Source organism: Lagopus leucura, unplaced genomic scaffold (assembly GCF_019238085.1).
Source record: "Lagopus leucura isolate 7727_CA_CO unplaced genomic scaffold, USGS_WTPT01 Super-Scaffold_73, whole genome shotgun sequence".
NCBI lineage: Eukaryota > Metazoa > Chordata > Aves > Galliformes > Phasianidae > Lagopus > Lagopus leucura.
The window spans coordinates 98,382,024-98,405,033 of record NW_024962252.1 but is presented as its reverse complement, the minus strand read 5'-3'; the positions used below and the strand labels follow the sequence as shown (position 1 = coordinate 98,405,033).

The 23,010-nt window shown below is 41.6% G+C and overlaps 1 protein-coding gene across 1 annotated transcript in view; it reads left to right on the top strand.

The window, feature by feature from the left end:
* The first annotated feature begins 713 nt into the window (after window positions 1-713).
* Window positions 714-23,010, top strand: part of XDH (xanthine dehydrogenase) — a 39,848-nt gene continuing 17,551 nt past the window's right edge. Inside the window, exons 1-18 of the mRNA XM_042888689.1 lie at window positions 714-921; window positions 7,060-7,117; window positions 8,286-8,382; window positions 8,694-8,802; window positions 9,810-9,936; window positions 10,747-10,808; window positions 11,331-11,399; window positions 12,180-12,245; window positions 12,679-12,765; window positions 13,552-13,693; window positions 14,278-14,370; window positions 15,108-15,259; window positions 16,029-16,122; window positions 17,017-17,126; window positions 20,322-20,506; window positions 20,785-20,959; window positions 21,111-21,200; window positions 21,615-21,784. Of these exons, the coding sequence (XP_042744623.1) occupies window positions 868-921; window positions 7,060-7,117; window positions 8,286-8,382; window positions 8,694-8,802; window positions 9,810-9,936; window positions 10,747-10,808; window positions 11,331-11,399; window positions 12,180-12,245; window positions 12,679-12,765; window positions 13,552-13,693; window positions 14,278-14,370; window positions 15,108-15,259; window positions 16,029-16,122; window positions 17,017-17,126; window positions 20,322-20,506; window positions 20,785-20,959; window positions 21,111-21,200; window positions 21,615-21,784 (1,940 nt within the window). The 5' untranslated portion in view covers window positions 714-867. The remainder of the gene's footprint in view (window positions 922-7,059; window positions 7,118-8,285; window positions 8,383-8,693; window positions 8,803-9,809; window positions 9,937-10,746; window positions 10,809-11,330; window positions 11,400-12,179; window positions 12,246-12,678; window positions 12,766-13,551; window positions 13,694-14,277; window positions 14,371-15,107; window positions 15,260-16,028; window positions 16,123-17,016; window positions 17,127-20,321; window positions 20,507-20,784; window positions 20,960-21,110; window positions 21,201-21,614; window positions 21,785-23,010) is intronic.

The following is a 23,010-nucleotide window of genomic DNA, read 5'->3' as shown; positions in this document are numbered from 1 at the left end:
AAGGAAAAGGCTTTAAAAAATAGTGATTTAATTAGCTTTTGTTGTCTTGTGAATTGGCCAGGTGTTGCTGCCAGGAAGATGTAGTTATCTCCCAGGAATTTTAAGCTAGGAAGCAATTTCTACTAGTAAGGCTGCTATGCTGAAGGTGGGAAGCAAGGGTGCTGAAATCAGAATGGAGCAGGTAGGATTAAATACCGTGCTAGGAAATCTCTGTAAGATTTTGGAACTGTGCAATTTTGTGGTGTAGTTTTAAGCTGGGACTAAGAGACTGCACATCTTGTTTGTGAAAATGAAACATGTGCTGTCTGAGGAGCTTTTCTACAGGCATGTGCCCTCAGGAGAGGCTGCGCAGTGAATGCCAGGTGAATGGCTATGCACACAGAAAGGGAAATGTTTTGGGTTTTTTTGTCAATATCCAGTAAGAAAAGGTTGGGACAGCACTCTTATCCTCCCTCAGCCCCTGCCTTCTCCCTACGGGTTGCACTGCATTCCCACAGGCTGTGAGTTCCTGGCACTGATGCAGAGGCACGCTCCTCTTCCTGCAAGCTTGGCAGTGTGGTGTGAAGGCAATGCAGCTGAATTGTGATTTGAGCTGATCTATTGCTATATTAAGGGGCGGGCCACGTTGCTCTTTCCTTCTCTGTCACTGCTGCTGCAGAAGCACCAACCAAAAGCAGCTGGCACGCCTCCTCATTGGCCCTTATATAATATGGGGTTTTGCAGGGTGCTGATGTAGAACTCAAGGCGTTCTTGAGACAGGCTCACACTGCTTGTCCTGTTGCTGGTGCTCACTTTCCTACCAAGTTAGGGCTGCTCTTGGAGGGTGACCTGTGGTCTCATTGGGGTGAATTTTGGAAGGTGTGCGGTATGGCTCCAGCTGAGACAGGAGATAAGCTTGTTTTCTTTGTGAATGGTAAAAAGGTAAGGAAGATTCCAGCTTTCTGCTTGGCTTGCTCCTGGGCTGTGCCTGATTACTTTCTTTTTCTAGTTTGCTTTTCCACCTCTGAAGTTTTCTAAGACCAGCACAAATGCTTCGGTTGCTTTCAGATATGAAGTTGTGAGGACTATTTATTGCTTTGCTGTGTGGCTTTTCTCCCCTGTTTGACCTTAGCTTGTGAAACATTCGGAGAGCAGTACCTCTCTATAACCTTCATTTTACATTTGAAATTTGTTGGCAATTACCTTTAAACAAGAGGTGCAGTGGCTTTAGTACAGGCATTTCTACTGGAAATACTTTCAGTAACTACAACAGATCTGGAAAAAGTAATTCAGTTGAGAGCATACACATAATTCCTATGCTCAGTAAGTAATTTTGACATCTGTTTTCTAAAAGAGATGCAAGTAAAATACTCATTCCATTCCCATTTAAGAAGCTGGCAAACCCTTCACAATCTTAACCCCATTGACTGACACTCTTTTGGATGCACTGAAAGTCACCCACATCACCTACTGTTGATTACCAAAAGAGTTCTGGTGCCCACAGGAGGTGGCTGTCCTCTGGGAACCTTTGGGCAGTTTCTCCCAGGGCACCTCTCTGAATTAGCTTTCATTTCTTTAGAGGGTAACATGCTGTTCTTATTTGGCTCTAAAACTCTTCCTGCTGCCCTGCAGACCAGCACAGGATTCCTATCAGTTTTGCTTTTGTTGAACTTTCCTGCTGATTTAATCATGTGTAAACGTGGCTAAGATTGTTGCTACAATTAGGGTGTGTTAGTTATGAATTTGGGTCCCAGGATAAGTTGGAAGTAGAGCTTTCCAAGGCATTCAGCATTCAGTGTTTGAGGTTTTCCAAGTATCCAACTATTAGCTGAAGAATGAAATGTACGTTATATGGATTATAATTTCATTGGAGGGGTCTTGAGTGCAACACTGATGTAGAAGTCAACCCTGGTTCCGAGCTTCTGTAAAGAAGGGGACAATTCCTGAAGCTTTGATTGCACAGTTGAGCATGGCTTATGTGTCAGTGTTACCTGACTTATCAGCTGCTAGCTGCTTCTATAGGGAGCCAGAAACTCAAAACTTTGCATTAATCATGACTGACCAATTGAGTTTGGTAACTGGCTCATGAAGTGGTGGTGTAGCATTCATCTGATGAATTTTCTGCAGTGACAGGGGTGTGGGTGTTGTACCATTAATTTGTCTTGTTCTCTTTCTGTGAAGGCTTCAGTGATCTCCATGAACCCAAATTTTCAGAGGGTGAATAGGGAGATTTTTTTCAGTCTCGCTGTAGGGAATTGCCACAGACGTGGCAGTGCAGGCTCAATACAAGCAAAGTATGCTGTCTTGTATTCTTTTTCTGGTACAACATAATGGAAGAAAATTGTTCTCATGCCAGCCCTTCTTTGATTCAAAACCAGCATGTGACTGGTGGCATATATGAAATTCCTATATACAGACATAGTGAGTACTTCAGCATTGAGGTTGCTTGAGTATTACAGATGGGTTGTAGAGAAGGCCATCCTCCTGGAGCAGATTAACATATGGAACTAATTTACTAATCAGTAAAGCAGAAAAGACTTAACTGTGCCAAGAGGGTTACGTGAGAGTCCTATGGATGTGGCACTGGGGGATGTGGTCAGTGGGCATGGAGGGAATGGGCTGGGGTTGGGCATGGTGATCTTAGCAGTCTTCCAGCACTAATGGCTCTGTGGTTCTATGTATGGTGAGGCACAGAATGGGTGGGAGAGCGGTATCAGCCCTGAAGGCTGACAGCAGAAACCAACCAGTATATGCTGTCTTCTATCTCTTTTTGTGCCCTGAAGTTTAGGGAACTTGCTGTGAATGACATCTCCACTTGTGATTTTCAGCACTTGTTATGAAACCGCAGCTCTCTGTTTGCAAAACTCTGCATTGGAGCTGGCCTTGTGCAGGTATACGGGGCTGCATCACAATCTGACCTCGGCGGTCCTTGGTTAGGGAAACAGCAGGACCAGTGAGGCTACCAGCAGCACCAGCTCCTTCCACACATTGAGGCTGTCTCAGCATCCTTCCCTGTTTGCATGTGGGACCACAGTGCTAGCAAGGAAGGAGGTTCCAGCTGATCAGAGAGAGGAGAAGCTTCCCGGGTTGTGCTCCTCCCTCAGCCTCCAGTGGCATTTATTTCCTGTTTCCTTCATTGTTGTGCTACCAAAGAGGCTCGAGTTACACCTCCAGCAAGTGCAAGTCCAAGAGGAAGAATTGGACTTATTTGGCTATCCAGTATGTGGCAACAGGGATTATGTAATGAGAGAGGTGGGGGGAAGTCCATGGAGGATGCTGCAGAGACAGCAGGTGGCAAGCTAGGGTACGGCTCCATCCTCCTGAGTCCTAACAGCATGCTCCAGTCAATTTGCTGGAAAGAATGTGACAGCATGGTCAGTGGGAAAGCTCACTACTTTATGAATCTGTGGCAGCTTGGCATTGTTAATGGGCTGCTGATATTCTGTAATGGCACAAACCAGCATGATAAGAGGTGGTTGATAAGATAGGGACTTTCTTGATGGTTAATTCTGCTTTCACATTAGCCCAGTCTATAATATAATATCAAGAAAAGTCTCCTCAGAGCAGCTGAGCATACTTCACATTCAGGGTTGTTTATTTTAAACACCTGTTTACTTCACTGAGATTGGCACACAGCTGATGCCAAGTTGGTGCCTGGAATATTATGGAACACAACACACGCGTAGCAGGATTGGAAGTGAATGATCTTGAATGTCTTTTTCAACCCAAGTCATTCTGTTATTCTTTATGTATATACTATGAGTACAGTTTTCCTCAACTGACAAGTCTGCCTCAAGCAAGTTGCATGCAATTTTAGTTAAACACACTGTATATTTGTATTTTTAACCTGACTATTAAGAGAAGGTCTGTGTAGGAATCCACATTAGAGCTCTTTCAAAGCCTTTCTACCCATGATCACAGGTGGAAACAGCTGAAATTTGGGATTTTTGAGCTTTGGAACCCTCTGGATCTTACATACACAGTGAATTACAATTTTCAGTGAATTGGTTTAAAGCAGAATAAAACATTCTCATGACCAATAGACTAACATCGTGTGGCTATGCTCAGATTATTCATTTATGTTCTAATCCTTCTCCCTGGTAAATGAATTTGAAACCTCTAGCTGACTTCAGGAATGCCCTTTCACAGACTGCAGGGTCCTCAGGGACTTTTACAGCTGACCAGCCTGACCTGCTGTTAAAACCTTCCACCTTCTGTTCTTGCCTCTAACAGACAGGAGTTGTTCAGAAAGAAGTCTGTTTTCTCATTTACAGGCAGTAGCTGATGCAATGCTTAGCTTGCTTTTGGTCAACTGGGAAACTTTAGTCTTCCTTTTTGTTCTTTCCAATATCAGTAATTAGACAAGGTATAGGAATGCTAGTTTAGATGCTTTATGCTCTAATGACAGTTACCTGAACTGTTGTTGTTCTCTGTTGCTGCATGGGATAAAACAACCCATCTCAAAGCAGAAATAGCAGACACACAGTTTTGAGTTCACTGCATTGCACCCAGTGCAAACCAACCTGCTGCAAGGCACCTCATGTCATCTCTGGTAAATGACTGATGTGTCTCTGCACATCCTTAGTTCTCTACAGGGCAGGAGCAGAGGACTGCTGCCTCTCTGTGCATCTGTTCCTCATCTGGTTGGACTGAGAAATTTTTAAGTGAAAACTGTTCATTGAGATCCAAATCTTGCACGTGCAATCATGAGGAAATGAGCTCAACACCTCTCTGGAAAAGCCCACAGAATGCAAGAGTGTGGAGTGAAAAATAGATGCATAGTGCAAACATAGCAATGCAGCACAAGTTTATTAGAGGTCATTTGAAATCAGTGCCCTCAGAACATTTCCTAATGTTAAACAAATTGGCATTTGATTAAAATTTAAGCTACCGTATGCAGAAACATCTACAACTTTAAATCTGTCAAAATGTAGCCCTCAGTATGATTTGTTTTACCAAGGCGGGCGTTGATTCAAAAAGCAACAATAACAGCAAACCAGCAGCTTAGCAAAGAAGACATCTTTCTTTAATAGCAGTATCCAAACAAGTTGGTCCTAATCTTGCTGAAGACAATGGGTATAATTCAGCTTCCTTCTACACAGGAAAACTGAGGGAGTTGAGCAAGAACTGTCTTGATTCATAGCTCAATATCTAATCCATCATATTGTTCTGGGCATCAGACAAGAGGAGCTGTTGTCCCCACCTATGAGGTTTTAAAATATTTTAAGAACAAATCACAGCAGGTGAGCGTAACAAACCACTTGGAAGGAATGATGTGCTGAAGGACAGAACACGCATCAATGCTAGTGAACAAAAGGCAGGAGAAGTATAAAGTTTCTCTGTGTCATCTGTAAGAGAGACTCATAAACAAATATTGCCCCAGCAGGAGTGTGAGTGCAGAGAAATTGAAATTACTCCGTGCTCTGGTGTGTGAGATTTAGTCTAATCCAGACTATACTCCAAACTCTTAACCCTGGGCTCTCTGATCCCAAGTCTCTGCCAGCTCCAGTGGAAGGGTTGTGTCTGAGGCATAAAACCAGGCTCTTAGTTGGAATGGGATGTAAGTGTGGATTATCGTGACACTTTTCTGCATAGTGGGAGCCACTTTTTGATAAAGTTGGGCAAAGATTTGGCTCTGATGGGATTTAACACCTACTTAAGGACTTTACAGAAGTGTGTGTAGCTGAGTGGTGAAGTGCTTTGCTGAATGAAGATTTAGGCTTATGTTTCATTTCTTGCTGAAAACTTCCTGACAAGGAGCCATTTGGCCAAAACCTTCCATTGCTTGGTTGGAGTACTTCATGGAGTGCTTTTGGAAACTCTCAAGAAACATTCTTCAGACATTTTCTTAGAACTAACCATAGAATAGTATAAATACCCTTTAATTATCCAGAGAACTGTTCTGAAGCTTTTTCTCTGTGCCTGGCTACCTTGGGAACTTGATTGAAAGGGATTTGCTATGGTCATTGATGGAGCCCTGGGGAAGACACTCAGCTGACGGTAAGGATGTGAGTTGCTGAGGAAGGCCCTTGATCTGGGAAAGGCCTTTTGTCCATGGGAAACCAGTAGCCACAGCTTTTCTTTTGGATTTTTTTGCCTGTTTAACAGACTACTGCAGAGGGGTCTGCGTGCTTACTCTGAGCCAGTGGCCAAGACTAGGCCAATACATGCTCTTGCTTCCATATGTACAGGAGAGATGGGAATGGGGATCGTTCTGCTTTAAATAGAAGCAACACGAGTGCTGGTTAGAGTAAGACATCCCTGAGCTTGAAGAATGGATTCTGTTTCCTTGTAGATTATCCCCAGGGCAGAAGTAAGACTATTTTTTCTTAAGGAAGACAAATACTAACAAAAAATAAACTGTTAACACTTGTGTTTTGTAGCAGAGAACTATATCTGATGGTTGTAAAAATGTGGACTCAAATAGGAAGTATGAACCTTGTCTCTTGAGAATAACCCTGTCACGTGTCAAAGGCATTAAAGTGAAACAGTACAGAGGGCGTGAAGGTGTTTTATCAGCAAGAAAAATGGCTTACACAAGTAGCCTCTGTATTGATTTACCCTTCAAAACTGGGAAAGGTTAATTCACATACAATGCCTGCCAATGTGAGATTTACCTTAAAAAACCAGTAACTATTTTTCTTAGGATTTGCACAGTGTAAGTGCCAAGAATACATGATTATGCTCTGGCATGCAGTGAATTTGACATTCTATTAATAACAACAAAAGAGGAAGACAAGCTCTGCTGTCATTTGAAGGGAAGAGCAGACTTTGGTTTCTGGCCATAGGGTAGAAGTCCAAGTAAAATCTTATTTTATATCTAATGGTTAACTGCAAATATATATATATTTTCACTAATGGGTGAAAATCTGCAGAGAAAATATCTCTTCAATTATAGTTTTACATTCCTGCATTTAGGATAGTTGTCAGTGTAACGCTGGTTGATTTAACATCATCAGGAATGGTATTTGCTATTTAGCACCATTAGTCAATTCTGCTGGTTGGTTGGTTTGTTGTACAACACAACATATCCGTGTTGTGAAGTTTTCTGTGTGTAAAAGTACTTTTCCCTTCTTGCAGGTGGTGGAAAAAGATGTGGACCCAGAAACTACTCTGCTGACTTACCTACGAAGGAAATGTATCCAATGTCAGAAGAAATGACAGGAGTCTTTGCCTATGGCATTTCATTGTTGTTTACTGTTCAGCATTGTGGAGTGGACAGAGTGGTGCTCCACGTGTCTGGTATTATTTCTTGCTGGGAAAGATTACAGCAGATATTTTGAGATTATAGAACAGAAAAATTTAAATCATCCACTTCACGTAAACTTGAAATTAGTTATTAATACTACAAAGGGAGATCTCAGAATTGCTAATTACTGGAATATTGTAGATACACGTATGGAGATGATTGAAGGAAATTTAGCTTTGTTTCATGAAAATGGTAAAGAATTTTCTGTCCAAAACATTAGAGCCACTTGAGCTGCTGTCTGTGTTATCCAGTAATGTTCAAATTACTGGACAGGTAATAACCAATAATTTGATTATCCTATGACGTGCTTCCCATAGGCAGGGTTAGAATGATCCATCGGTGTACACTTAGAGGCAAGGGTTTCTGTTGCATACTGCGGTTGTATTTCTGGATGCAAAGAGTCATGTTTGATTCCTGCGTAAAGCTAGTGATATGTGAGTCAGATTTGCTTTGGGAGCTGAGTAGCCATCACTGTGATAACCAGGCTGGCTCTACTAGGTCCAGTTCAGTAAGTTGTGTCACTCCATATTTAATGAGATTTTGTCTGAACTGTCTGGGAGTGGACATGCTACAGATTTTTCAGTCTGTGTTGGTGTACTCCTTCAAAAGAATTGTGCATAGTTGTTTTATCTTTGGTGCCACGTTCTGGTTGTCTGGAATTTGAGATAAGTACAAAGATATAAATCATTATCCTCTTTGGGGTTTCCAGGAGAGATATAGCAACCCCACTTTGTCTGATTGTATCTTGGGTAGGTTAAGTTCAAGAGGGAAAACAGTGGCCTGTCTTTTGTGCCAATGTATGCTTCTCACTTCTTGACCTTTTATACCTAAAGTTGTTAACAATGAATGCAAGTAGGTTCAAAGGAGGATCTTGAAATTGATCTCAAAGATTATGTGCCAACATTTGAGACTTTGCCCATATTGTTAATTTATTGAGAAGGAAAAAATATGAATGCTTAGTTTCCAGCAAGAAATCTCTGCTAAGACTTGATTGACAACTGTTGGAGAGGGCTTTTGCCAACGTTCCTCATGTTTTCCTTAATTCCTGTACCCTCAGTGGGACTATGTGGAACCAAACTGGGCTGTGGGGAGGGTGGATGTGGTGCTTGCACTGTTATGATATCCAAGTATGATCCCTTCCAGAAGAAAATCCTGTATCCTTTTCAATCTGAACCCTCAACATAGTGTGTAGCAAAATGTTCTGTGGCTTAACACGCAGCGATGACACTTAACTTTCTAAGTCAAATCCTCTTGTGCACAGTCAGTTTAAAATTCAAGTGAGGTTGTTAAGAACTTTGAATAGGTGCTGTAGGATTTGACTTGCAATGTTTGCATTGCAATCTACTGAAGCTCACTTGCTGTGTCTGCTGCCATGGATTCTAAGTACTTTTCAGCCCCTCCTGATTCCCTTTTTCCTCTGCAGAGCAGCGCTGTTGAATGAAATAACCTTAATTTATCACTTTAGCCACCATACTGCCAATGCTTGCCTCTTCCCTATCTGTGCTCTGCATCATGTAGCTGTAACTACTGTTGAAGGCATAGGAAACACAAAGTCCAGGTTGCACCCAGCCCAGGTAAGCTATTAACACCATTAACTACTGAATCCTGCATGCACACTTTTATTTTGTTTGAATATGTTCCAGAGTACTGAGATCTTCATTATAATGCTGAGAGAAAGATTTTGTCTTTACTTGCAGGAATGGCTAGAAAGCTAGTAAGTTAATTGGTTTTATCTTGGCCAAAATGTTCACACTTTGTTATGGGGCCATGGGACTCTGGTTCACATCCTGCATCAGAAACTGGGAAAGCTGATGTAAAGCTGGAAAGCTGATGTTGTACTGGAAGCCTGTATGCTGAAAGCTGACAGCTGAAAGGCCAGGAGCAGGAAATCTGGAGTTAGGTTTTGGCTCTGTTATGGCCTTCCAAGAATGACCTTGGTCTCTCCTCTTATGTAGTTAATAATCTGAAGTGGTAGGAAGGAGTGATGGTAATGTGAGCTTGCTCTTTTGGCAAAGTGTTTTATTGCACTTTGTACGAAACTTGACTTTAGCACTGCTGGGAATACTCTCCTTTACAGGGAACTGATTCATTTCGGTCTGTACAGTGAGTGGGACTTCTGCCAACGGCAATCTGAGAGAGTAAACAACAAAGAGAAAAATAAGTTAGGCATGTGTGAATGAATGACAGCTTGTCTGACCTTTGTTTGCTTCTTTCCCTTCCTCCTCTGAAGACTCTAACCAGCTAAGCTTTGAAATTCAGACTCAGGTCTGTACAGGTAGCTTTCAAGTATGGCAAATCTGAAGACCTCCTCTCTTATTGGAGACTTCTGGTTATTTTCAGCTACTCGGGGAATCTGAAGTCTAGATGTAAGCCTTTCAGTGGGCTCTCTCTTTTGAAGTCTTCACAGATGATACAAACCATCTTGTCAAAGAACATTTGGTGGTTGATTCAGATCTTTTGATGAGATTGTTTCTGCTTTTTTTTTTTTTTTTTTTTTAGTAGAAATGTTGCAGAAAAGGAAATCAGCACAACCACAAACTCACTTTGACACCATGAGCTGATTGTTGCTGTTACTTTTCAGGAGAGAATAGCAAAAAGTCATGGGTCCCAATGTGGCTTTTGCACTCCAGGCATTGTTATGTCCATGTACACATTGCTTCGAAACAAACCCAAACCCAAAATGGAGGACATAGAAGATGCTTTCCAAGGTAATACCCACACTGCACACAGATGCAACCTGTGCTGTTTTCCTAACATCTGCTTCACTAGATAAGATGGAAGTGTAACTTTGCTTGATGTATTTCATTAAAGACAGGCAGTTTTTATGAGGTTAAGCACCAGCTTTTCCACGGGGAGACTTGTCAGGTGCTATTAAGTGAACCAAAACGGCCTATGAAAATCCCACAACAACTCATTGTCATCCTGAAGCAGTGATAAGTGGTCTCAGTCTCTGATTGGGTCTTTACTGTTCTTAACATGATAAATTATGTGGTTAGTGCCTCGAGGGCTTTTAAGAGCCTCCACATCTTGTGAAGGCCAATTCATCTTGGGCACAAGAGGATGCAGAGTGACAGCATCTGGGCCAGATGCCAGTTCCAAGACATGATGGAGTAGGGCAGAATCCAACTGTTGAAATTATTTGAGAGGGTACTGTTGCTTCTGAGGTTAGAGCTCTTACGAGGCCTCTGGCTGCAGCCTGAGAAAAAATCAGATGCAAAGGAAAGCAATCTTGTTGCAATTCAGGAGGTTGGAGAGTTGATGTGCTGATTAGACTCGTGCAATTGAGGTAAATGAATGCTGGATTGGGCAGAATATGTCTAAATTAATTTCAATTGAAGGTTTCAGTGAAAAGGGATAGTAAGATTGTTGCAAAATTATTTATGAAATGTTCTTCCCAATATTTTTGTTAGCTTAATATAGATTTAATGAGCTATGGTGAAGGACAACATAATTTTCTAAAAGAATTATCATTCAGCTAAATGATGCTAATTTTTTATCCTTTGTCTCTGGCTATACAGGGAACTTGTGTCGGTGTACAGGATACAGACCCATTCTGGAGGGATACAGGACTTTTGCTGTCGTAAGTGGCTTCAGACAACGTTTAAAACATTCAGAGCAAATAAATACTAAGTAATCAATGGAGTGAGAGGTAGTCTTCATTTCACATGTAAAATGATGAGCTGGTGAGCAGATCACTGTGCAGCAAGGTGATCTTGGAGGTGTGGTAGATAGTTCCATGGAAGCATGGCCACCAGTGAGTACTCAAAACAACGTTCCAAGGAGTAGAGAACAAAACAGTACACAGTGTTACGCCAGTGTATCATAGGTCACCAACACCTGAGTACTCTGTGCCATTCTGATTCTCTCATTTCTATTAAGGTATAGCAGAAATTTAGAAATATATATCAGAAGTGGAGTAAGGATCACAGCTATGGTAACCTGGCTTCCATGCTAAGTAACACCGGGCTAACTGCGACTCCAGCTTGGAAGAGAGGTGTCAGGATGAAAGTGGGGAGAGGGAATTGTCTCAGAAGGGAATAGATTCTGCTTCATTTTCTGGGAACACGGCCATTTTTCTCAGAACAGTTTTCTGTCCCCACAGGACTCAAATTGCTGTAGCAGTTTAGCCAATGGCACTGGATGCTGTCTTAGTAAGGGAGAAAACAGCGTGGTAAGCTGAACTTCAATAGCCATAACCTCAATTTGCAATGTAGTATTAATAGAGGGGTTTTTTTTGTGTGTGTTAGTCATTCCTCTGGCCATACTGTATTGCAGATATCCAGGGACATCTGAGCTGGTTTGAATGCCTGTCTCTTGGAAAACACTGCTATTCTGTATGTCTGGAGTAGCACAACACGTTATGACACAGGTTTTAGAAAAGTGTTCCCACCGAGTCAGTGATGTGTGACACTTATGTGAAATAACGTGATGACACTTGCAATCGAGGTGCTACCAGCTTTTACAGCTGTCTTTCTGTGAAAGCAGATCTAAATTAATTATCCAGTATTGATCTGTCCCAAAATTAAACAGTTCAGTGATGAATGATTTAAGGACCATCCCAGGGCATCGCAACTGAATCCTCTTGGGATATCTGGAGGAAAAGAGCTGATCACATTTTATGTAATAGTTGAGGTATAAATGGTAGAGACTGAAAAGAAGGAATTAAAGCATAATACAATAGAAGTGTAAACTGACTTTGGGAAGGAGAGACTATAACAAAACTCTTTGGAAAATTCCAAAAAATTCTTGTGGATTCTTTGGTAGGAAACATCCGGGTTTGTTTGGAATACTTCAGCAATTAACAACTGCTTGGTGTTATTTCATTAAAATTATTAAAGAATGCATGTTACTGAAAATTGCAGTGACCCAGGGTCTGATAAGAGGGAAGGAATATATCCTGAATTGTCTAGTTTTGTCCAGACTAGTTGAAGTATGTTTGTTTCTTCTTCAGAATGGGGGCTGCTGTGGAGGAAAAGCCAATGGCCCATGCTGCTGCATGAATGAAAAAGAGAACCTGGTAGAGTGTTCCTCAACTATTTTGTTCTCTACTCTGAGTGTTTATGAATCTGACTTCGCTTTACTCTGTGCCAAAGCTCATTGTAATCTGAATTTATGCAGAGGAGATTGGACTAATTTAGCTTTCATGCTGGTCTTGCATTCTAAAATGTACCTTTGTCATTTAGCACAACCAGTGTGAATGTGATGAAACTTTTAATTGGCAAAAAACCTGCGAGTGTGTTTAGGTTTCTGGCCTGACATATTCTGATCAGAAAAAGTCTGATCTGGAAAACTTGGGACACTGGACTGGTTGTGTCTTTTCGCTGTTTGTTGTCGTTTGTTCCATGAAACAATAAGAGGCATTGGACTGAACAAAGGAATGAGATAAGGATGTATGTGGATAACTTTCTCCTCTGCTTCTCCTCCAGCTATCTTCATTCTCTCTTTCATAGACAATGATGCCCTCCAGCCTGTTTGATTCTTCGAAGTTCCAGCCATTGGACCCTACACAGGAACCAATCTTCCCACCAGAGTTAATGGTAAGGTACTTTAAAAAGAAATAGTGCGTGGTTCACTGGCTTCATTTTTCTACACAGGGTTTGAATGTTGCCAGTACTCAGTGTCCTGATGAAATGGTAGTGCCAAGAATGGCCGATGATGAAATGAAGCAGCATGGGCACAAATATTTCCCTCTTTATGAAAGGCTCTTACCAGTCAGGATGGCTTAAATGATATGCAGGCTAAGAACGTGCCCCAGGTGGCTGCACTTTCTGTTGTCACCCTATCTATCTGCTCTTGGGTTGCCTTCCTTTTTGGCCACTGACTATCCGAAGAGGTAACAGCTGCTGATATGTGGATTTCACTTTACTAGCTCATATGTATATCTCTGCTGTAAAAACAGCTGTCTGAGCTAATGACCCCGTGACCCATTTATACTGTGCAAAGGAAGGTAAGAAATACAGGAAATAACTGAATGTATGTCTGAACTAGATAACTTCCTGAATGCACCAACTTTCCTCCACTTGGTATAGCAAGAGTAGAGGCCGACTGGCTTACATCAGAGATTAGTTCTCTCCATTTTTCATCCCGTTTTTTGTTTGTTTGTTTGTTTTTTGGAGTAGCACTTCCAAAGGGAAAGAAAAACTTCTGTTGGTGTGGGAGACTCCAGTCATTGACAGCAGAGGAATGGATGGAGAATGGCCAACTGCCAACCAGATGTGGGCGCCACGGGTCCCCATCAGTCACTTGGCAGGATTTTTGGCTTCATGTAAGGGATTCTTGGCTTCATGTAGGGCCTGAACTCTTTCTGCATTCTCTTTCTACAGACTCAGAAAAGCAAGGAGCAGAAGCAGGTGTGTTTCAAAGGTGAACGTGTGATGTGGATTCAGCCTACAACTCTCCAGGAGCTGGTGGCGCTCAAATCCCAATATCCCAATGCCAAGCTTGTTGTAGGGAACACTGAAGTGGGTAAGAAGAAAAGCTAGTGCACAAAAAAAAAAGTAAACTATTGTCTAGATGTCTGAGCTTTTTTTTTTTTTTGTGGGATTTTGAGAAGTGGGAGTGACGTGATATGACTTCTCTTTTTACTAGAGGTCATTCAGTTGTGAAATCTACATTTTGAAAAATTTCCAGGAAGTAAACTGTCATGCCTTGAGATCTTGTGTGTTGTCTCCCAGCACGTATAACTCTGTAAACATGAGAGGTGTGAAAGAGAGTTAAGACATGCTGAGTAATTTTATTATCCTAAATAAATCAGGAGACAATTGCTCAGCTTGATCTCATTCATTGTATTAATTTTTCTTTCCCTAAGGGTTATGTACAGCGATAGCCACGTCACACAAGTGCTAAATAGCCTAAAACTGCCCTGTGACAATTCTGGTGTTAGTGGGGAGCGGATTTTAGTTTGGTGTCTTTATGACTGTATGTGATCTGTACATTAGATGGTCAATGAACTGACTTGTTTATAGGCCTGCTGCCTTTTCACTGGGAGACAGTTAACTGAGGCTCTCTATCACATACGCACAACTGAAGGAGTCTTACTTTTCCTTAAGGTATTGAGATGAGGTTAAAGAACATGTTGTATCCAGTGATACTAGCACCAGCATGGATCCCTGAAATGAATGCTGTTCAGCGCACTGAAACAGGTGAGGGAAAGGGGAGACAAGGCCTGCTAAGTGAGTGGGAGCTCCAGTACAAAAGAAAGACTGCTTCCTATTTCCATTCATGCATTTCCACCAGGTGATCAGGTGAGAGACATGTATGAATAGTTTAAGAAAGAATTTTCACTGGAAGGTAGATTGATGTGTAGATGTAGATGTACTAAGGGACATGGTTTAGTGGGGAAATATTGCTGGTAGGAAAATTGTTGGACTAGATGATCTCGGAGGTCTTCTCCAGCTTTGGTGACTGTGATTCTATCTCAGTGTGTATGGTGTATCAAGTATATCGTTTGGCTCAATAGTGAATTTCAGCAGGCCATCTTTATTAAGATTTTTAAATTAGCAACTGTGAGAAACACATTGGATTTGACAGTCTGTGTAACTAAGCATTTATCTTTGTGATGGAAGCAGGGAAAACTTAAAAAAAATTAGAAGAAATGAAGATGATGTAGTGAATGCAGCCATGCTACAGTAAGGCAAATGGATGCTAGGCTACTGTCATGTAAGAGGCAGTACTGCCATGAGCTGTGAGTTTTGTTCTGGGGATGTGATATTTACACACATTGCATTACAGAATACTCCATTGTGGCTGAGTGCCTTCCCCAAATCTTTGCTGCCTAATTAAGTCCAGTGGCATCTAAGCTTTGTAGACGCTGTTATAATTCTCCTTCTATATCTAGGCTTCTGGGAGAAGAAAAATAACAGTTCTCATTTGTCTGCAGGGATCACCTTTGGCGCTGCCTGCACTTTAAGCTCAGTAGAAGAGGTGCTGAGAAAAGCGGTGGCAGAGCTTCCTTCGTACAAAACTGAGATTTTCCAGGCTGCACTTCAACAGCTGCGATGGTTTGCAGGGCCACAGATCAGGAATGTTGCAGTAAGTGACTCAGGAATACTGGGGACTGGAACTGAGAGCTTGGTCTGAGGAGATGGCCTCCCTTATCCAGCACTGGTGTGCCTTGGGCTCTTTGCACAAGGAGAAATTTATTTACTGTGTGAGTGAGTGGTGAAATGCTGGAACAGGCTTTCTACCAATGCACTTGGTTGCCCCAAGGCTGCTAATGTTCAAGAGGGACTTGGAAAATGCTCTTATTAATGTGCTTTACCTTTTGGTGAAGAGGTCAGGCTGTTGGGCTCGATCTTTGAAGTTCCCTTCCAATGGAACTCTTCTACTGTGCTGTCGGCTCTGGGAAGCCAACCTACTTTCATTTTAACCAGATGTAATTTTTACAATACATTGGGCCACATATTTGTGCTGCAGTCAAAACACTTTGTTTTCTGAATGTTACTGAAAAGTTTCTCCATGGATCTTTCCATAATTGCATCCACACCAATTGAATCTTGACACTGCTGGGTATACATGGCTTGAGCATAAGGCAGTTTTGATGCAGTACCCAAAGACTGCTGCTAAAACTATCAGACAAATGTTAGTATCAAGGGGGCAACAGCTGTTTTTGTGGATTTTATATATCCCTAATTCATTAACAGCCTAGAGTTGCTGAGTAAGCAGAAAGAGCTTATCAAAGCAAGCTCAAGTGCAGCCAGTCATTAATGCACTCTGCATGGGATAATGTAGGATTGCAAGATGTTATTGTTAGATGTTGAGAGTTTTTATTATTTTTCTATTTCATTTATTATCACTTTAGGCTCTTGGTGGGAACATAATGACAGCAAGCCCAATCTCTGACTTAAATCCTGTGTTAATGGCAAGTGGAAGTAAGCTGACTCTGATATCAACGAGTAAGTTACTTATATTTCTTCGTGGCACTGAGGTAGATGGAATAGTCGTAAGTCCTTTCCTATGGAATATTGTCAGATCAAAACTTGAAAGTGCATATCAGCAATGCATAAAATATTCTTCGCTTGACTTTTGGAGGGTTTTGCCCTTTTTGATTCTCAAGTCTTGGGGACAGTCCTAAGACTGGTTTCCTAAAGAGTTTTGAACTTCTATGCCAAAATAAATCTGGCACAGTGTATGCACTTACAGAAACTGAAGAACTGGTTGGAGATGTCTGTTCACAAGAAAAAAAAAAAAACCACAAAAACAGAAAAACCAAAACAATCAAAAACAGGTGTACAATTATTTATGTCACTCTCATGCTTTGATTGTTGTGGATTTTTGAAATAAAAGCTGAATTCTGTTCTGAATTTTTTTCTCCTCCTGTGAAGAAAACTAAATGTCACAATTTGCATTCGTTCTTAGGGAGAATTTTTTCTTCAAATAGGTTATTTTTGAGAAGTAGTCTGTCTTTTCAATGGTTTCTTATGTAACATGTTTGAATGCAGGCTGTGGAAAGGGGAAAGAGGGACTTGCGTTGAAATGCTAGAAATTAATTCCACCAGAGTCTCAGCTTTGATTAGATGAAGGAAGGAGGACTTTGAGAGATCTCTTTCATCAGTTCTTATGCAGATATGTACAGAGATGTAATGTGTGATATACATTTGATATACATGATGATCAAAGTAAAGCTGAGAAAATCCTGATTTGTTGGAACAACGAAAATGAGTGGAAAATGAAAACTGGTACCATATCAAGAATGATTTGTGTAGAGAAAAGGTTCTATCATATATACTCTTTCCATTCTTCATCCGAGATGCTCGCTCATTCACCACTGATCTCTCCTTGCTCTACAGAGGGCAGGAGGACTGTCACAATGGATGAGAAGTTTTTCACAGGATACAGAAAAACTGCTGTTAAACCTGAGGAAGTACTCCTCTCTGTTGAGATACCCTACAGCAAGGAGGTAAGCTTGTAGAAAAGCCATCAGCATCTGCAGAGTTAAAATATTATTACCTAAATGCTAGTTTCACTGCTAGGCATTTTTCCTTGAAGATTGGCCTCCAAATGCTTATGAAGTCCCAATTGGATCAGCAGGCAAATAAAGTATTTGGTGAAAATGTAGCATTGTGCTCTTTCTAGTAAGCAAGAGGAACTGAGCTCTGTGGCAAGCCCAGTTTTTCTGGCACAAGAAATAAAAACTCTACTTTATTGTCTAGGGCTTTTGAGTACATTCAGTAATGGTTAAAGGACCAATGTAATGTTCCCAGAGGTGTAAATACTGCTTGTGAAATGGTACAGCAAAGATGCTAGCAATTCCTGATGTGAAGTCTATGATTCTGAGGTTCCTGTTTCATTTCTGTGATCTGAAATGGGGAAGAATATGGAGATAAGAGGCAAGTTGAGTTTCAGTATCCTTGCCTTGCAAGACTGAAACCAGAAGGACTGCTTATCGTGGCAGTTTGGCAAATAGGGCACTCCCCTTTAACTGCATAATAGATTCACTGTCTATGAAGTAAAACCCCTTTTTCTCTTCAGGGCAGATAACGTCAGACTGTAATCTGCTGGTGTGAGGGTATTTAACTTTTTAGAGCTTGAGACTACAAGCTATAAGGTTCAAGGATTCACGGTGTGGTAACACATTTATTTTGTAACTGGAAAGCATCAATTTACCTGAAATGCCATCGCATTAAGGAACAGAACTAACAAAGTTGTTGACTGTTCTCTTTCTTAAAATTATTTCTCTTGTGTCTAAGTGTTAAGAGAACATAGGTATTTTACTGATGACATTTTTACATGTATTTCTGAATAACTGTTCTGTGATCTTGTGATAACTACAAGAAGAATTGCTTTTTCTCAAAATGAGAAACACTTTTGATAGAGTTGATGGAAAATACCATGTTCCTCCATTCATACAGAAGTTGTGTGGCAGCTTCACAAAAGAAATAAATGTTTACCAGCAGGGCAATGGTGTGATCCATAGGTTACGTGCAGCTCATTCATCTGAAAAACTAGAACAACGTTTGAACTCTGGATCTCATGCTGTCTTGGTTGGTCTTTGCTCACAAACATGAAGCCAGAGAGAGTAAAGTTCTCCAAGGAATGTCTCATGGTGCTGGCATGCGACAAAGTCTTCAGGAGCTGTGATATCCTCACAACAGATGCATCAGTTAATGTATAACACGGCATTCCTGGAATGGGACATACCCTTTATTTAACAATCCTGTTTCACTTCTAGGCTATAAAAACGTCCCGTGTTCCAGATAAGGTTCGCAAATGTTATATGCACCATTTGCAGTATTTCTCATTTAGCGATCATTCGTTTTTTATATCCTTCTCCTCACATACATCTTTCTCTAGGCCATTTTTAGCTCTTATTTAATGTTTATGATAGTGATATTCTGAGTCATAAACAAACCAAGTCATATTCAAACAGAAAGTGCTTAACAACACAGTGACTATATACTTCTCTATGAACCTATGGAGGTTTGTAGTATTGCATTTTTTTCTACACTGGAGAGACAGAAAGATCACAAAGTCTTACTTCATCCTTTAAATTGATATTTTTCAACCTTCTTCCTTTATTGACGCCTACAGTCCATGCTTTTGTCAGTTCTTTCAAACACAGAAATGTTTTTGCAAATGCAAATATGTGCTCCTACATGGTGTTACTTCAGGCAGGAGGAAGAATCTAAGTCTGTACGGAGCCCTAGTCAGTTACTTGGCTTTTCTGTGAGGCTGCTAGTATCTGTAAACTTCCACTGTGAATGTTTAGAGGGGACATTCTCTTGTTTTACCATGAGGTAGGGCAAACGTGGGGAGCTGGTGAAATGGTTACATTGCCTACAGTCCTGGTGATGAAGAATAAGTATCTTCTCCCACAGGACTCTTTACCTAGGAAACCTGTAGTGTCTTGTGAGAAGTGGAGGTAATTGCTATGCTCCTTGCCATGATCTTGTTACTGGTAATTTCTGAGGTGTGCTGTGAGAGAAGTGGCTGCTTTCTCTTCTCTTTGAAAGCTTATTGGGAGGATGCTACTGATGCTCTTCTGCCATTATCTGCTGGCTGCCCGCCAATTATTTGGATTTAGGAAACGAAGCACACACTTCAGTTATATCTCCAGTAACAAGAGCTCAGTGCATAAAACCAGCTCCGTGTGAAACTGCTCTCACTGCCAGCAGTAGTGCAATTACTTCCTTACAGTGGAGTCCACTTCTGATTAGAGATAACTAATGGAACAGACTGCTATGCTGGGCGGTAGCTTGGCTGAAGCATTCAAAGAAGAACTTGGCAGCAAACTCTCAAGAATGGCCATGCAAAGACATCAGATCTGATTTCTCTCCTAGTCTGCAGGCGGCTGGAAGAGGAATTTGTTATACACTGCAGCACAGGCAACGGGAAAAACTGACTTTTCTGTGACTCCAAGGTGATGCTATCACTTGGTGTAAACCAGTAGCATATTAATCTCTTGTTTACTGCTGTAGGAGAGCTGCTGAATTTCGTGAGTTGTAGCTGCTGGTGCATTTTTTTCCCATGGAATCCAACAGAGGATTCAGAGTAGTTATTGAGAGCTGTATTTCAAGTTGTATTTCAAGTTGTATTTCAAGTAACGGACTGAACTGACAGTAAGTCTTGCATTCACTAGTCTGGTGTGTTCAAGAACTGTGAACCATTTACGATTACTGATTTCAGTTCCTTTCAGGTATAAGGACTTCCTATAGAGCTGGAAGAGAAAGGGTGAAGGAATCTGAGTTTTACTGATTAGGTTTCCAACTTGGCAGCCTGGGAGAAAGTGGTTGCAGAGGAATAGTAAGATTGTTTATGTAAAAAAAGGTTGCTTTCCTCACAGTGTAGGAAAACTGTATGCAGGTGTGCCAAAAATCATTTCACAAACAGCCCTATCTTGGATAATAACCACCAGTGTAATACATTAGACTTAATTTTAAGATCATGTGAATTTTGAACTTGAAGGTCTTTTCCAACCTATATGATATATAACACTGCCTGAACAAATATATCACACAAGGCACTGCGAGATGAATCCATCTGATACAGTTCCCTAAAATAGCTCATCTATGTAGGGATAGGTTAACAGCTTGTCCATTTCCATGCTCTGAAACATGCCAAGGCAAGGAATAAATAAATATTTTTCTGTCTCTAGGGTGAATACTTCTCAGCTTTCAAGCAGGCTTACCGTAGGGAGGATGACATTGCTATTGTAACCTGTGGGATGAGAGTCCTGTTCCAACATGGCACCAGTCGAGTGCAGGAGGCCAAACTAAGCTATGGCGGAATGGCTCCTACAACCATCCTGGCACTAAAAACTTGCCAAGAGCTCACTGGCAGGTAGGAGTTTTTCTGCACGTCTGACTAGGGGAGCAGCACTAACAGCAATTCAGATACCCAGAATCATTCTCTCTGATGGTACCCAGAAGGACAAAGGGGAAGAAGCGATGCTACGTTTATGCAGCAGTCTGTATGTTGTGTGATGCCTTCCTTCTTCCCTTACACTGAAATGTTTGTGTTGGGCTCTCAGAATGCTGAATGAGCTTGTCTATTGGAAATCTGTCCTGCCAATAGTTAGGGCTGAGGAAAGGTTGACTATTGCCTGTGTTCCCTTGCAGGGACTGGAATGAGAAGCTGCTGCAGGATGCCTGCCGCTTGCTGGCAGGTGAGATGGACCTGTCTCCTTCTGCACCTGGTGGGATGGTGGAATTCCGACGCACACTCACACTCAGCTTCTTCTTCAAATTCTATCTGACCGTTCTCCAGAAGCTGAGCAAGCAACAGAATGGCCCTGTGAGTGTTGCTAGGGAAGGCAGGCTGGGGAAGAGTGAGCTGTATATGCTGTCTGAGAGTGGAAAGAGTTGAAATTCAGGCAGATTGGCTACTGAGGACTATGAGAAAGGGACTGACTGGGAAGATAATTTTCTTTAATATTCTGTGGCAGAGCAATCTGTGTGAACCTATCCCCCCAACCTACATGAGTGCTACGGAGCTGTTTCACAAAGATCCCATTGCAAGCACCCAGCTCTTCCAAGTAAGTCGCTGTTATCTAGGCTTTTCTTTAGCTCAAGCAGTGCTTCTTGTCTTGTTTCTTCCCTGAGTATTAATAGTACATGAACTTCTTTAATGCTGTTGCTAAGGATTTTAATTTGGTCTCCATTCCTTCCTTACTTTAGGATGCAGTGCCCAGCACTGCTCCTTTCATCTTTAGTACTGAGAATAGCTAGCTGCCAAACTTGGAAGTTTATATGAGCCGAATCCCTTTCACTTCCTTCTCTGCTGTTCCTTGTGTAGCCACTCCATCCTATTTATCTTCCTTTCCCTAAATACTGAGCCCCTGTCCCTTTACATGTCCTGCTAGGATGTCTCACCTTGCCTTTTAGTCTCCCATCGGTGCTTCAGCCCCCTGCACTAGCAGCAGTGAAGTCAGCAGTGTGTTTTGCTCTAGGAAGTGCCCAGGGGGCAGTTGGTGGAAGATACTGTGGGCCGGCCTTTGGTGCACGTTTCGGCAGCCAAACAAGCATGCGGGGAGGCTGTTTACTGTGATGACATTCCACACTATGAGAATGAGCTGTATCTCACACTGGTGACCAGCACCAAAGCCCATGCTAAAATCCTGTAAGTGTTGCTTTTGAGTTTCACACGTTGCAAACATCTAGCTCCTGTGGCTTAGAAAACACTGATGTGATAAGTTGAGGATGAGGGGAAAGCTTCTTGCACCAGTGGGAACTGTAGCTCATTGCGTGCTTTGTGCATGCAAGTGTCTCACATGAAGGTGAGATTTGAATGTTAAGCTGCCTTGTAAATCTGTGTGAGGGGAAATCTGAGGGAATTAACTGACCTGGCAGTTTTGGAGCACAAAGCCCTTGTCCCTAGGCAGCATTCTTACCCCATCTCACTCAAACATGTAGAATTAATGCATGACATTGCCTCATACCATCCTCAATAGCCTTGTGATTTGTTGTTTGTTCCTTCGGCAATACTTCCTGCCCCCTTAAGGCTCCCTGCCCAGTGGTTTCCCACAGTGGTCAAACATGGGATGGGCAGCATACAGTGGTCATTGGTGCACTGATGTAGTAGCTGACTTCCAGCTTGTGACAAAAAATGTTCTGTCATCATGATTAAATCTCAGGTGTTGCAGTGTGGTCATTGAGTACCACAAGCATATAAGCATCATTACTATTACCGGTGCAGGTGAGGCCATGAAGAAAGCATCTTATCTATGCCTATTACCACAGTGTGCAATATTTTCTAGAAGTTGCTGTGCATGTTTTCTTGCACTTGCACTGCACACTGACTTTTCAATCTGTCTGTGTCATTCCATGGAGGATGTGGCAGTATGTTTCATTAGGACAGAAGTAACAGAAGAGCCTCAACCTACGATTCTATTGGTCAAAATACTGGCTTTGAAAGCTTCTCTTCACCTGAGTCAGGTTTTGACTACCAACTATAAGTTAGAAATGATCTGATTTTGTATTACTAAGAGAATCAATCGGGATTCTTTCGGAGGCATTAGTGCAGAAGTGTTGGAAAGTGAGATTTCATAAGAAAAATAGCATTGTCTTCAGCTCCTGGTGCCTAAGAGTTCACATTCACACGTGAATGTTTTTTTTAAATGTCTGTAGAGCACTGGGATTAATAAACAACAACTTTCAAGCACATCTTGCAACGGAGTTTCAGGAATCTAAACAAGAGTGCTGAAAAAATTGCAGTAATTTATAGATGATGTTAAATTGTTCAGCAGAAACAAGGCCACAACTCTTCTACTGGCAACAGTCCCTTTGTAAAGCCAGCCAAATAGGTAGCCCGTGTACATAATATTGCAAAAGCAACCTTTCACAATT